Genomic DNA, 16,899 nt, shown 5'->3' on the forward strand with positions numbered 1-16,899 from the left:
GTAAGGTGCTTTGGCAATCGGTGCTGTTCCTGGTAACAGGTGAATTCTGAATTCAACTTCCCTGTCTGGCGGTAGTCCTGGCAATTCTTCTGGAAAGACATCTGAAAACTGGGACACTACTGGAATGTCTTTTAATTCTTTCCCTTTCGTTTTAGTGATTATAGAAATCAAATACACTATAGATCCTTTCCTTATACAACTTGCAGTTTTCATCACAGAGATGAATTTAGTGGATCTAGATAACTTATCTCCTTTAATTGTGATCTTTTCACCTCTTGGTGATTTTATCTGAATTGACTTTTGATCACATAAGATATTGGCTTTATTGGCTATTAACCAATCCATTCCTAATACGATATCAAATCCTACCAGATTCATTGGGTAAAGGTTTGCAATAAATTTTTGATTAAAAATTTCTATTCTTGCTCCTTGCAAGATTTCAGAAATTCTAACGGTTTCTCCATTTGCGGTTTCTACTAAACATTCTTGTGGTAGTTTAGTTAATGATTGATTTAGGAGTTTGCAAAATGAAGTATTAATAAAACTTTGGTTGGCACCAGAGTCAAATAATACTTTAGCAAAAATATCATTAACTAAAAACGTACCAGCAATGACGTCCGGAATCATCCTAACTTCGTCTGCAGTTAGAACAAATGCTCTAGCATTTTTAGTGTTCTTGTTGTTTGCAGCTGGGGCTAACTTTGGACAGTTGGTCTTGATGTGACCTTGTTCCCCACAGTTGAAGCACACCCTGCTATTAGCTTTCTTCCTGCAGTCTTCTTCTTTGTGACCTGATATTTTGCAAAAATTGCAATAAATGGAGCATTTTCCAGAATGCTTCCTTTTGCAATACTTGCAATAAGGTGCAGATGTAGATCCTACATTCCTACGGTTGGAATTCCCAGAACGGAATTCTTGGGTAAGCCTTTGGGTTAGGTTTCTCCTCTGGTCTTCTTCTCTAGTACGGATTAACTCATCTGTCAAGGTATTGGCTAGTTCTACATCTTCTTCTATAGTTTGGGGTCTAGCTGCCTTGACTACATGTCTAATCTCTCCAATTAATCCCCATATATAACGGGAGATTAATACCGGTTCGGGTGATGCAAGGGTAGGTACTATCCTAGCATATTCAAAGAATGTGGTAGTGTAACCCTTACTGTCCACCCCGGTCATTCTAAGATTTAGAAACTTATTTGCTATCTGTTCCTTTTCATTGGGAGGGCAGAATTTTCTTTCTACCATATTTTTAAATTTCTCCCATTCCATGTTATAAATCCTATCATTTCCTCTTGACTGGAGGATAGTGTTCCACCATTCTAAGGCTGCGTTTTTAAACAGATTTGAAGCAAACATTATCTTATCTTCTTCAGCACATTTGCTTATTTTTAAAACGGCTTGAGGCTTTTCTATATCCAGCGTAGGGCTGCAATGGGTCCTTCATTGCCCGAGAATTCTATTGGTTTACAGGACCAAAATTCCTTGTAAGAACAACCATATGGCATGGTTCTTCTTCTTTTGGGAATAGGCGCTTGAAGTACGGGTCCATTGTTTACGCTGTGTTCTGGTTCACTTGGTCGCTTACTGCTATGCTTACTTTTATTATTCGCTTCTTGAACTGTTTGAATAATAAATGGCATTGCATCTATAATTCCTTGTGCCACTATATGTTGAACGGCACTATTATCCATTTGGTTTCCATTGTTATTGTTGTCCGGATTCTCATTAACCACGTTAATGTTACTCTGGTTATCGTTATTCAGATTATCTTGATTTTCCTCGTCGGCCATCTGAATTTTAAACAATTTATCAAATATTAATATCACAATTAATATTTGAATATAGCCAATCACATGACACGCACTTTTAACCAAAAGCGTCGAGCATTGCGACTTTTACTCTATTTATATAGTATGCATCATTACACACTAGTGCTGAAATTTAAATTACAATACTGACTGAAATGTAAAGCTACAATACTAATAGTAGGCTTCCATAGTTTTTTTTTTCTAACACATACACACATATATTTTATTTTATTATTATTATTACTACTACCGTTTCTGCCATCACCTTCACTGATATGGATTCTTCCAAAAATCCATATTACGCTCATCGTATTTCCATACGAGGCGTTCTCCCACCTGTCGCATACGATCACTGCTTTCTAAAATTTCCTCCCCAAAAGTCCTAAGTTCTTGGACATTTTCTGCACTCATTGGGGGTGCAGGTTCTAGGACTGGGTTTGGAAACTGAGGTACGGGTTCCTGATACGGAGGCATAGGGGCTTGGTATGGGTATGGATTCTCTAAAATTTCCCTAACATATGCATCACTAATGTTGTAGGGATCTTGAGGATCTAACCCTGGGTAAGCTCCTAAGTTGGGCATTGGCACATTTTCCTGTATTGGGTTTTGTTGCACGTAGTCCCTAACATCGTCCCACCAGGGGTCGTAATTGTTTGGGTCTAGGGGATCTGGTGCAGGTACCCTAGGTATCTCCTCCGGGTTGTAATCAGGCATTTCTATCTGGTCTTCTACTTCCATGGGTTGGTCAGGATTTTGTGGTTGGGGTGCTAGCATTTGTTCCAGGTTTGGGTCAGAAGCAGTGGTTGCTAAAATATGGATATTAGCGATACCCCTATTGAGCATGTCCTGATTATAAGCATCAGTTTCTCTTTTTGCTGCGGCTAACACTCGCTGTTCCTGCAACTTTTTCATTCTCTTCCTACGCTCATGCGCTCCCCTACTGAACCATCCCCTCTTTTTCTGAGGAAATGGCTCTTCAGACTGAGCCTTAAACACAAAGATTCCTTCTTCTGTGTCAGCAGAATACCCCGAGAGGGCAGGCTGAGAAGAGGAGGTGCCTTCGCTCCTAGGCGAACCAGACAGTTGACGATAGGCGTCAGAAGGTCCTTGGTCGCTCATACTGTAAACTAACAAATAGTCAGATAACACAGAGCAAGAAATACAATTATACACGTATTTCCATAGTTTATTTCCTAACAATTTGAATTTTGATGTCAGCAGAACACTTCTGTGGCTGAATCAGTGGCATGGCTCTGATACCACCTTCTGTCACAACCCCCGGTCCCTAGTTCCCGGGAACGGGCGGCCGTGAGCCAGTTTCGGTGGTATCACGTTAATTACTTATTTGGCTGCGGAAATTTTCATCAGGACCGTAGTTAGGAAATATTAAATCAGAGTAAACCACCATATTTTATAATCTTAAACAAATGGGTAAAACCCAAGTTTTTATTACAAACTGATTTACAGGGATAAATCCCACTTTATTGAAATAAACGCTTTCTTTTATTTAGGTAACTTTTATAGCCACTTTTCCAAGCCTTCAGTGCTGTCCAGCTGGCTTCTATTTGGCTTTCACATTGTGTTACCTGAAACGCGTTTTAAAAAGGTTTTGTCAGTGGGAAATACTGGTGAGTGAATCCCAGTTTAATCAAGAAATATTAATTTACTTTAAACAGTATTGAGGGCGATTACAATGTTTATATCTACCCAATTACTCATTCAGTAGTGTCAAGTCTGACTAGAGGGTCATATTACGCATTGGCTAACTCTTTGTCCAATGGTAACGTTACTCAAATTTTGTATACAAAACCCCTACATACCGGCAGTAATTGTAGAGTTACAAAGACTCAATCACTGCTAAATTGCATTGTAAAAAGGTTAAGGTTTTGTAAAAGCTGTTAACAAAAAGGAGATTACTCACTTTGCTGTCTTAGGTTATTCTTTAGGGTTTCCTGGTGAATATCTATAATTTACACAAATGCACGTGTGTTAGTATAATAACCCATTTTAACATTAGTAATACCCTCCCCGAGACGGCATTCCAACGACTACGTCGGGCAGAACCACGACAGCCGTTACGGAACCCTAGATCAATCGGGCAGCGTATCTAATACGTCTCCAGGGGTTATAATACTTACATCGTAGCAGAACCTCTCTATTTTAGGGGGTATAATGCCCGGGTATAATAACACCACTATAGAAATTTGCTTAAGAAAGAAAGAAGTGAGCGATCGGAAATGAAATCCCGAGGCTTCCTTATATAGGGCTGAAAACTGGTCCTCTCGCGGCCCGCGTGGGATATGGGCAGGGCTTACGCGGCCCGCATTGACTCCGGTCAACTGCGTAGCTTGGCCCGATCATCGTATAGCTTCGCCGTGTGTTGGGCCACGTGGCGGCCCAGGGCTGCGCCACATTCCAGATCGCTCGCCGCCCGCATGAACTTAAACGAATACGTACGCGGCCCGTATGAACTTAAGATTTCAGCGGAGTCCATTTACCTATTAATGCGGCCCGCCTTAGGTTGAGGTGAGGCCCTACGCGGCCCGCCTCAGCTTACTTTTTAGGGTTTTTATTTTATTTTATATATTATATTCTAATTTGGGCTCGGTTTTTACATACGGGGTGCATATAAAGACATATTGATATACTTAAAGATATATTAGGGTGTCAGAAATATTATGAGGATGTCGGTTTTACCGAGGGTTGTTATATAGGAGCCAAAGCGACAAGGGTCATAACTAATCATATGCATATATTTTAAATATCATGCTCAATTATCAACTTCTTTAAGGTTATGTTGATATTGTTATATACGTAATTCAATAAACACACAGGTTACCAAACATTGTTGGGTTCATAAAATCAAATTTTATGTATTAGCCAGTTTTCATAAAGTAACATGTTAGAATCAATTTTCATACAACAGTGACTTTTTTAATCTATTTAATTTGTTGACATTCTGAATAACAATAATAATTAGAATTGAATCACACAGGATGCACAGGGAAATCAATATATTTATCTAGTGAAACATAACTTTTGTATTAATAATTTCAGTAAAGTATTTCAAAATAAATGAACTATGTCAACGTTTCCAATTGGTTCATACAAGTTTATTATCAATCAACATTCACCAAATACTTATGGACCATAGTTTATTAATTCTGTAACTATTTATTTTCAAAATAAAACAAGGAATATAAGCATAATTGTCAAGTAATTATATCATAATAGTATAGTTATATCATATTCATTATCCAGTAAAGTAAAATTTACTTGTAAGAGGTAACTAATTGCATCATGTATGTTTCTTCCAAAAGGATATAGCAATAATAATTCAATGATTTTTATTTTTTATTTTCTAATAAATAACATGGAAATATATACGTAACTTGAAATTTACCAAAATAAAATAAGACATAACTTTTCTTAATACCATAATCACTGTTTAAATAAACCACTATCCTATACCAAAATAGATATATCATAAATGTATAACAACAATTACCAACTATCACTATTATCCTATTAAATATGAATTATGTCATGCATATATATTACTTATTAACAAAAAAAAAATTGCTCAGTTAGGACGTTTGGGTTAGCATATGATAGTTGATGGGCTGAGAAAAAGACGAAAAATTGTTTAATGTTCATTCCGCTTCCCTAGATTCCCTAGGTCACAAAACTAACCCAAGTCTTTACCAAATTCTAAGTTCCATCCAAATCTCCCATATTGAGTACTAACTTTTTCTCAAAAGCTGATTAAGATTAAAAAAACATTGATAAGAATTACCTTAAATTTCGAATCATAAGAAGTCGTGACAATTTTGCTGACGGCGTACAATGGTGTAGTCATTTTTCAATCCAGTTCGGAACAAATTAATTAAAATGAATGTAAATTAAGAGAGTATTATATACCGTGTCTATGTAATATTTTGTAGAAAAACCATTGATATGGATGGAACAACAATATAAAACGGACAGAAGTGAGTGAAGAATAAAATGAACAACTAAATAATACAAATCGGACTCACCTTGTAGTTTAACTTCAAGAGCATCGTGTTGATAACGTGCTGTAAAACAACGACCTACTAGCAATGTATAGAGAAGAATGGGAGAATGGAAGCTAGATTTCTTATTGATTGATCTTAACATCATATACAAATGCCATTATATATAAGCCCTTACAGTAGTACAATAGTAACTAAAGAGATAAGAGTTATAGAGGTGGACAGTCACTACATAATGGATGCACTAAAGGGATATGAGTTATAGATATGGATAGTCACCACATAATCGGTACATTCATAACAGTTAGAGCGACTAAAACTTTTTTGATCCACGGTGAATGTTTTATGATGAATCCATATAATAATACCCATGCTTTGTTTAACCACCCCCATTCTTATATTTAATTATTATGTTTTCATGGTCATATTTGATCGCCAAGTAAATCTTCTAATGAATCATAATGTTACTTGTAGCTGTCGCAAAATGTGTTCCATATATTTGATATTTGATAAAGAAAAAAGTTAACCGATAATTGTGGAGGAAATCGGATATGTTATTTTCTAATTAAAAATAAATAAGTACAAAGATATTATACTTTTGGAAAACACCATAGTATAATATTGTCTTCATTAATATCTTCATCTATAAGAATTGAAGGGAGTATGACATGTTTGAATTGAAAGAGATCTCGCTAAGTTGTATCATGTCTAAGATATGTATGGAATCGAAACAAAAATCGACGTCGTTATACTTTTGTATATATTGTAGCGCTTAAAATGATTAAATGATGAGGATCAAGATTTAAGATCTGCCTATGAATGAATATTAAGAAATGATTGGCCAAAATAGAAAGACACAAATAAGGCAGAGTTTAGTTCTCTAATGAAATGGAAAGTTTCTGAACCAACAGTCCATACAACTAAAGTTCTAAAATATGCTGGATACAAAAGTGTCTTTTACGCGAATTATGTGAAAATCAAATTAAGTGATATAAGTCAAAATTGGTGGCACAAGAATTTTCATAAATACCTATGATTGATTATGAGAAAACGTATTCTTCAGTGATGGATGCATTGACTTTCCAATATCTTATTAGTCTGGTGATATATAAAAGAGAATTGACACGCGTCTTTATGAAAGTTATGTATCACTTGATACTAAGTCATATAAAATAAGTTCTCGAGAATATTATGATTATTATATAAATTCAGATCTGAATACATATACATGTTGTACATGTTATTGAATTGAATATAATTGGAACTCCCCATGAGTATCCTAAAGCATTTGAGTGCTTAAGAGGTTAATTGAAACACCTTATGGATGTAATTATAGTGCACCAATACTCCAATAAACATACATAGAAAATGTGTACCTGGTTATTATGGCATCTCAATGTACACTGTGTACAAACATGGTACAATATGAATTTTGGAGATAAAAGCAAGTGTTCTTGATATTTTTACATATGATATAGATATCTATGTGTTAAAAGGGCAAGTTTATATAGCAAAACTTCTAAGAGTGAAAGCACATGCATATTTGGATAAGATGGAAAGAATTCCTTCATGGGTTGATAATGCTAGAAGCATTAATAATGTCAAAACCTCAAGAACGTACTATATCAAGTTCATAGAATATGTATGGACTAAAATAGTTAGATCGAGTGTTATACAACTCGAGATATTTACATAAAGAGGGATATAAGTTTGATTAAATTAGCCATGTTTTATCGACGTTCTACTTTTAAAAGTTCACTATAATCGCAGTTTACAGTGATGATGTCTAGGCATCATCGAGAGAAATTGTCGAGCTTTTAGAGGGAGAATTTTTGAATGACCTTGGCACGGTCTAATTATTACTCGAACTGCATTTCGCGTATATATGTAATTATATTTTACCATTCCCCCAAGTACATCTAGAAGATGATGTTTGGATATTTAGTATGGACATAGTTGAACCTTAAAGTATGTTAAAGGTTGTTAAGTCATTTGTTATAAGAAATGCCTATTATCATCTCCTATCAAAGTAGAGATTCTCATTCTAGAAGTACCATCGTTAAATGCATAAGTGCATTAATATGTTTTGCTAGCTATGTATGGTTATAATATCTTTCACTTGAGCTTATTGTCATGATATAACTTGTGTCAAGCGAAGAGACATTGGAATGAGTTTAAAGAAACATTTCAGGTATAAACAATATTTGATTATATTTTACTAACCCATCAAAACAAGTTTGGTTAGTCTTGTAGATGCAGGAATGTAACGAAACACAGTTATGGACATATGATAACTTTTGGAAAGAGGCACCTAAAGTCTCGTTAGAAGATTATACAACATTGCTCAATATAAAGGATTGCACATTAAGGGATCAAGCAACAAATCATTCGCTACAAAGGCTTTATTCGACTTTCAAGGAAGATGGACACACGTCACTTAAAAGATACATGTTAAAATGAGGGGGAGACTTATTCAAGTTGCACTCTTTTTCCCTTGACTAAGTTTTGTCCCATTGAGTTTTCTTAGTAAAGGTTTTTAATGAGGCAACATATCTGATCCAAAAGTATCAAGGGGAGAAAATGCGCGCTGCACTCTTTTTCTGTTAGCTGAGGTTTTGTCCCACTGGGTTTTCCTAGCAAGGTTTTTAACGAGGCAGCATCACCAAGCGTATTAAAGAATAGTATATCATGTGGATAGTCAAGGGGGAGTGTTATGAATGTATCCATTATGTGGTGACTATCCACATCTATAACTCATATCCCTTTAGTGCATCCATTATGTAGTGACTATCCACCTCTATAATTCCTATCTCTTTAGTTTACTATTGTACTAATGTAAGGGCCTATATATAATGGCATTTGTATATGATGTTGAGATCAATCAATAAGAAATCTATCTCCCATTCTCCCATTCTTCCAATTTATTGATTGACATTAACCCTAGATCGTTGCCCCTGAGAAATTCATAAATACTTTCTATTCGAGCTTCATCACACACTATTTACATTACAACCCAATAAAAAAAGGGTTCCAGTAGAACAATAAAACGACGTCAAACCAAAAACACCTTCATTCCTATATAAAATGGTGGATGTAAGAATAGAACCACATTGATTTTCTAATAACATTCACATTTGGAACTCTTATTTTTTATCTTCAAAATTTTCAGATTTTTTCTATTTTTCCATCATCAGAATACCCACCTCTAGAATTTAGAGTTTTATGAATATCGATTCTTTAAAAAAGAGATCCATAATTCATAATCTTTATAAATATTTATGAATATCTAAGAAAAATAAAATAATAAAATAAACGTTTATAAGTAAAATAAAGATAGTGATTGAGAATAAGATGTAATATGTAAAACAAAGTTTAGATATAATTTTAAAGAAATGTGATATTTAGTTAAATCATAGAAATAAAGACGTCGACGACTAGATTCCACTATAAATGCTCTAAATAAACACAGGATAGAAATAAAGGCGCAGTTTTACCTATTCTACGGGGTCACTGCGCATCAGAGTGTGCTACACTTTCTAGCGGTGGTCGAGTAATCGGCCTTTGGAGATAGCTTTGAAAGAATGGGTTTACATGTGAAAAGCAGTTATCCATTAAAAAAACACAGGATAGAGTAACACTTATTGAAACAGTATAAGAATATTATTGTATCTTCTTTTTTAAAAGTTTAACAAAGAGTTATTATCCACATCAATGGGCCATAAAAAAATGGGACCAATTAAATAATGCCTTATCCATCTTCCTTTTCTTGCCTTTTAAACAATCAAAATCCCCAAATTAATCACTATAGTAATAATAATAATAATAATGAAAACAAAGCACCATTGTTGGTGCTAGTAGTTATGTATATCAATAAAGTAATAGAAAACATTGTAATAGGTGGTAGCGGTATTGCAACCGTGCCACCACCAAACATCATCCCAAAATAATCACCATCACTGCCGCCACCACCTCTTCCAGTGTTCCCGCTTGCGCTATCTCCGGTGATCGTCCCATCGGTGAATGACTCGCTCCCATCATCATCCCTACACAAATGGTAAATTAGCTTAACCACTATTATAAATCATAATTTATAGAATATATAGTGACTTGTAATTTGTACATCATGATATGAAAGTATTATTCATGGTTTAAAAGTAGATATTTGTAAAGAGCATTACTTTTTTTTTTTACTTTTGTAAAGTCAATTAGAGGCCATTGTGGAAATCAATGACGATTACACAATGATGATGACAGTTAACTTCTCTAAGATGGCTAAAATCTAATAAAGTTGTCTTTTTAAATAAAATAAGTAACATAAATAAACATTTGAAGGAAATAAAGGAATGATAGGTGGACATTAGTGGGCCAGAAATGGGCCATAATGGGATAAAATCAATTTTTATATAAGAAAAAATCTGTATCCAGTGGCAGTACCACCCACAAGTCATAATTTCCAGCTTGCTTACACATTTTCTTTTCAAGTCCAGACAGAAATGCTTTTGACATTTTCGACCCTTGAAAACGAGATCCCATTACATTTTAGTCAGGTTTTGATAAAGCTAAACTACCCTTTGTTTAATTTATTGAGACCCTTTTCCCATATGAAAATGACACCAATTTCATACCCATCAGGCTTGGGTCATTTTGCCATCCTTAGTAAGGGGAGGATTAGAAGACATTATTAGGGGTAAGTGAGCCGAACAACTCGTGAGTTACGCGAGATCAACTCACCAAAAGCTCGAACTTAAATGGGCTCAAGCCTGAGCTCGAGCAAAAATTGGAGCTCAGTATAATTTCGAGCCCGAGGTTTGCATACCAAGCTTGACTAGACTTACGATCCTAAAGATCCCGTTATATATATAAAATATTGTATTTATATATAACGGGATCTTTAGGATCGTGAGTCTAGTTAATCTTGGTATTGGTGGGCAAATTCGAGTTGAGGGTCTTACTGAAAGCAATATCTCTATTCCTATGAGGTAAAAATAAGGTTGTCTACATCTTATCCTCATCACACCCTACCTTAACGTTGATATTAGTGGGATTTACCATGATGATGATAAGTATGTAACAAATGTATAATCACATAAAATCTCATGATTTATACAATATGATCTTTATAAAAAAAAATAATACATATTATCTTAGGGTTAGGTTCATTTGTGAACCACCCCTTGATTGTGAACACTAGTGAACTAATCCTAGCCATTGATTATAAATACACAAGTGTGAATCAATGGCCATAATTTGATGATGAAAATACACTAGTGTATGTTACGATTTGATGATGTAAATTAATGGTCAGGATTTGTTCACTCAGTTCACAAACACACTAGTATTCACTCTAGAACCCCACCCTATTATCTTATATACAAAAAATCATATATGTATGTATATATTTACTTAATTTATTATGAAGAAAAAACAAGATTGTCCTTTCCTAATAATGTGGTGTAGATCTAATCTAATAAACCATTTCCATTTGATGAACCCTTTTTGCTAATATCCAATTGGAACCCTAATATCATATGATGCCAATAGGACTTTTGGGCCTTAGAATAAAGGAAACTTACTTGTCCCCTTTCACACACTTGAATAAAGGTGTAATGTAACTCACTTTCCAAGATGACATAGTGGGGACTCTAAAACTAAACTATAAAATTAAAAATAATATTAGTGCCATAACCTTGATTAGAACACCATTGGGATTTGTGTTCAACTTATAATATTTTTACAAAAGGTTGAACATTGGGGGCCAAAATGAGTTGTACATCTGGCAGTACAAGTTGTACATTTTGCCATTAATATGAAAATTCGTGAATACAACTCATGACCGTGTTGTTGTTTGTCACTTTAGATTCCCGCGCATCATCACGTGCGCCCATGTAATCTTATTATAGTGGTGTTACATCTTGTGTCTGGAGTTTTAGGTGGTGTTTGTTTTTTGGAAGAAGAGCTTCCTGGCCTCTTTTGTCTGCACCGTGCAGACGCAGGAAGAGGTTTAGGTGCTGTAGAGTGTTTGTTTTTTTTTTTCGAGAAGTGCTTTTTACCTCTCCCCAACCTTTTCTTGGGGAAGAGATGAGACCTTAGCTTCTCCAAGCAGAGGTTTACCTCTTCTTGGCACCACCTCCACCTCCACCCCTGCTCCGCCACCACCACCCCTGCTCCGCCACCACCACCCCTGCTCCGCCACCACCACCCCTGCTCCGCCACCACCACCCCTGCTCCGCCACCACCACCTCCACCTCTGCAAACCCTAATCGACCACCACCTCCACCTCTGCAAACCCTAATCGACCTCTGCAACAAAACCCCCAAATCGACCACCACCTCCACCTCTGCAAACCCTAATCCACCTCTGAGAAGATGTGAGAGAGAGAGAGAGAGAGAGAGAGAGAGAGAGCATATCTGATGACAGATGAGAGAGAGAGAACATCACCTTCGCATCATCGGAAAAACGACCGGAGAAAGAACATCAACGGAAAAACGGCGGCGACGTCTTTCTCTTTCAGAAACTTTCTCTCTCCTCTATATCTCTGTCTCGGAGCATCTGGAACCGGTGTGGGGGGTTGTCGGAGTCGTTGCTGGCTCCGCCGGTCATGTCGCCGGAGAAGGAGGGTGTACAGGGGGGATCAGAAGAGATGAAGATGGTGGTGGTTTTTTTTTTTTGAAGACCTCTGGTTATGAAGAGAGGAGAGAGAGATCTGTGTGTGTTTGTGTGTGTTTGTGTGTGAAGAGGTTTTATATATAAAAAAAAACAAACCCTCTTCTCCTTGCAGACTGAAGACATTTTGTCCACCTCCTCTCCTGCAGATGCCTGCAGATGTGGCCTGCAGCAGAAGAGGTTTTCCAGCAGAAAAAACAAACAGCACCTTACTCATTCCACTCTCCCTTTTACTACTTCCACTTCATTACATTATATGATAAAATAATAATAATAATAATAATAATAATAATAATAATAGATATGATATTTATAGATATGATAGGAAGAACTAGAGAGGTCAGGTAGGGGTCGCGGTCGATCGATAGAAATGATTGGAAGAATCAAAGAGGTCGGTAGGGGTCACTGGCCAGGGTCCGCGTCTGTGGACCCTCTGACGTGATATTTAAGTATTTAACGTTCTAGCTTGACCTTCTAAATTATTGTCGGTGACGTCGGACAAAATCATAGTTGTTAATGGCGAATAGCGACAAATAGCGATAAGGTACATGTATGCTACATGGCGAATAACGATAAATAGCGGGTGGCTATTTGTATAAATAGCGATACACTAGAAAAAAAAATAAAATTGTTTTATATGTATATTATAGCAAAATACCCTGGTATATATATGCTACTTTACATGTATATTTAACAAAAACCTAAAATCTAGCTATATTTAATTGCTATTTATATTAGAAAACGAAAAAATAAAATAAAATGTCGCTATTACCGCTATCCATCGCTACAAGCCTAATAGCGAGCCTAGACCTGTACACTATGTAGCGCGCTATAGCGATCGCTACGCTCGCTATTGACAACTATGGACAAAATGAATGAAAAGAAATTGTATCCTCCTAAAATGAAGCATTTAATGGGTGTTTGGATAGGTGGGCGATTAAACAAGGGAAAGAAACAGTGTATCCTCCTAAAATAGAAGTGAAATTACTATAAAACCCTTGTTGTAAAGAAATGAGTATGTTATATACAGAACCAATAGGTTACATACCTTGGGCCACCAAAGACTCCGGCATACATGGTCAGTTGTGTCACAAGGTTAGCCGACTTGGGCTCATAGCTCGACGCCTTTGCGTAGATATCGCTCAAGCCATCGCCCGATGGCACAAAGAACGCACCGTTTACCATTATGTCACCATCCGTTCTCCAATTCCACCCCGCCCAATGCCCCTCATCCGTGTCCACTCGCTTAGTCACCTATTTACGAGCATACAAAAACACCATATGGTTAATAAAGTTGTTAACGAGTGTTACATTTGAATCTTTAAAACCAATAGCCAGTTATAACACTAATCACACATGGCTAACGCGGTCTTGGGCCCCACTTCCAAAGTGCCTCAAATTCTATAAAAAAAATTATATGCGAGTAATTTGGGCTTTGGGAATATTGGCTACGTGTTTTGTATACACACATGATATAGGAATCCTATCATGATCAAAAGATATTTTTTTCCTTTCTCCTGTACGAAAGAGCCGCAAATTTTATTATCTGCTTTGGGCCAACAAAAATGGTACAAGAAACACAACACAACACCTACCTCTTTAGAGTCGGAATTCGGCGGTGCAATATACCGGTTCCCCTGGCTATTAATCGTCGGGTCAGCACTCCCGCCAATCGCATACATCTTCCACTCCGTAAAATCATTATTCACCACATGAAAATACCCAAGTCTACACCTCGGCATTCTTTGTATCAACCCTCTCCCAAAATGATTAAACGCAATCGTAACCTGCAATAAAAACACACCCAAACCACATCATCAACACAACACATCACACTAGTAACATACAACCCAAAAATGCACAACAAACCATCCTAAACAAGCTCACCTGCATCCCTTTATCCGGCATGTACCCATCGTCATGACCCATAAGCATAACTTCATTGTGACGAGTAAAATAACTATTAGAAATAGTAATAGCAGTGGACCCGAGTACAGCATCTATCAACCCATCAGTACAATGCGAAAGCGAACAATGATCTATCCATATATTTCTTGATCCAGCAATGGATATCCCATCACCGTCCGATCTGCCTCTATACCCAACATGCGTTGGACTCGACCGTATGTTAGTATTCCCCGACGGCTTACAATCGTACACACGTATGTTATGAATAATAACGTTACTAACATATTGTAATGTTATACACCCGTTACCCGTTATCGCCACGTTGGCACCACGGCCATCAATAGTTTTGTAACTGTTGACAATTAGTTCATGTTTTAGTTTTATTACCATGTTGGATGAGAATATTATCCAAAGGGGTTCCGGTTGTAACACTCCGTAACGGAGTGTTCCTGGAACTGGGTTAACTACGTCGTGGTCTGATGAGTCGGTCACTACGTAGATTTGACCGCCTTTGCCGCCTGCTGCGGATTTTCCGAACCCGATTGCGCAGTCGGCGAGACGTTGGCGGGTGTTCGCCCAGTTTGGGTCGCACCGCCAGCAGTCGTCGATTGGGTTTCCGGTGAGGCAGCTGCTGCCGGTGTTGTCTAGGGTTTGTCTTCTGTATATTGATACATTTAGTCTCCTGAAAAAACAAAAAAAAAATATTAGTAAATGTCAGAAAAAGTATAAAAAAAGATAAAAAGAAAGAAACTTTTTGGATAAACTGAAGACACCCAGATGGTGAAATGTGATAATGAGCAAAACCCAGATCGGAGATTCTTTGATTTTCTTGATAATCATATTTCTTGATTTTTTTTTTTCATTTAAAAGAATGATACCCAGCTAGTGGAATAGAGTATGGAGCAAAACCCAGATGAGATTTCTCTAAATCTAACATAAAATACAAAATCTTTTGGGAAGATACCATGATAGGGTTATGCGATATGCAATAATATTTCCTTTTTTTTTTTTTTTTTTTGCTAAAAAGAATGATACCCAGCTAGTAGAACATATTAATGAGCAAAACCCAGATGAAACATCTCCAAATTTCCCCAAATCCAAGAATCCTTTATTGTTAAAAAGAGTAATGCCCTTATGCCCAGCTAGTGAGAACAGAGTAATGAGCAAAACCCTGATGAAATTTCTCCATTTTTTTAAACTAAAATACAAGAATCCTTTTTGTAGAATGAGTAGATACCATGGTGGGGTTATGCAATATGCAACAATATTTATTCAATTAGATATAACTTTTTTTGTTAAAAAAGAATGGTACCCAGCTAGTAGAACACTATAATGAGCAAAACCCAGATGAGGTTTCTCCAAATTTGACCCAAATTACAAGGATCTTGGCTGGAAATGTAAGATACTATAATGGGGTTATGCAATATGCAAAAAGATCTTACCTTTGCACTTCTTGAACCACAGCTTCAGGATTAGGGTGTTGGTGAGGGAGTGTGAGGTTAAAAGTGGCTCTAATGGCAGAAAACAGGGATGTTAAGAGGCAAAATAACAAAATGTAGGTGTTGGAAGTATGAGAATGAGGCATTTTTTGTTTGGATTTTGATAGATTGAATGCAATAAATGGTAGGGGTGTCAAGAAAGCTCAAACAAGACAGCTGGGTTCAACATGAATGGCAGAGGAGTGAAGGGGGGCAGCCTATGGGAAATGTGATTGATATTATATAGGTATATTAAATAATTTGGACTGGGGTCATGGCAAATTGGCAATGGCTAATAGGTGAGTAAAATAATAGCAAGTAGCAAAGAAATGTGGTGTTCAAAGTTCAAACAAATTGGAGGTTCTATATTTTTTTTCATTACTTTATACAAAACATAATGAATGAATAAAATAAAAATTATAAATGTAATAACCTATGAATCGAATGTGACAAGGAAAATCCTTAACACTAATTATTTCTTTCTCTTACAGATAATACATGATTAATAGTTAATAATGTTTGCTAGAAAATCATTTTTTTTTCATTATTATGGGTATAGCGTTAGTAAATTATCCGTTTCTCTTAGATAACGATAACTTTTATTATGAATCAACTAGCAAGAGTTAAGTTGGGAATATACTTCTTTACCATTTTCTTTTTTCCGGTTTTTAAGGTCCATAGAGATGTTAATGCATGCCATTGCCATCCATTTTTCGATCAATGTAATTTAAGTTCCCGTTAAATTCACGGGTTATAAATATGTATCATAACCCGTCAATTAGTTCCCGTGAAGTTCACATGTTATAAATTGAACATTATGAATTGTGAGTTTTCATTGTTTAGATTATATCATTCGAAATCGTCTTTAAATTTTACACACTATTTTCATGTTGTTTGTTGGGTCTATTTGACAAAATCGTTTTAATACTATTTGATAAAATAAGCTCAACATTAGTAGTAGTAGTGGTGGTAGTGGTAGTGGTAGTGGTAGTGGTAGTGGTAGTAGTAGTAACTAGCGGTAAGACCCGTGTG

At 36.3% G+C, this 16,899-nt stretch overlaps 1 protein-coding gene across 1 annotated transcript; it reads right to left on the reverse strand.

Annotated features, from left to right (window-relative positions):
• Window positions 1-9,463: 9,463 nt before the first annotated feature.
• Window positions 9,464-16,120, reverse strand: LOC110942228 (probable pectate lyase 5). The gene is made up of 5 exons (XM_022183978.2): window positions 15,832-16,120; window positions 14,369-15,071; window positions 14,077-14,268; window positions 13,530-13,735; window positions 9,464-9,861 (listed from the first exon to the last, which is right to left on the reverse strand). Exons 1-5 carry the CDS (start codon window positions 15,972-15,974, stop codon window positions 9,621-9,623), a joined length of 1,485 nt encoding a protein of 494 aa, XP_022039670.1. The 5' UTR covers window positions 15,975-16,120; the 3' UTR covers window positions 9,464-9,620.
• Between the last annotated feature and the right edge of the window lie 779 nt (window positions 16,121-16,899).

Source organism: Helianthus annuus, chromosome 7, assembly GCF_002127325.2.
Source record: "Helianthus annuus cultivar XRQ/B chromosome 7, HanXRQr2.0-SUNRISE, whole genome shotgun sequence".
NCBI classification, from domain to species: Eukaryota; Viridiplantae; Streptophyta; class Magnoliopsida; order Asterales; family Asteraceae; genus Helianthus; species Helianthus annuus.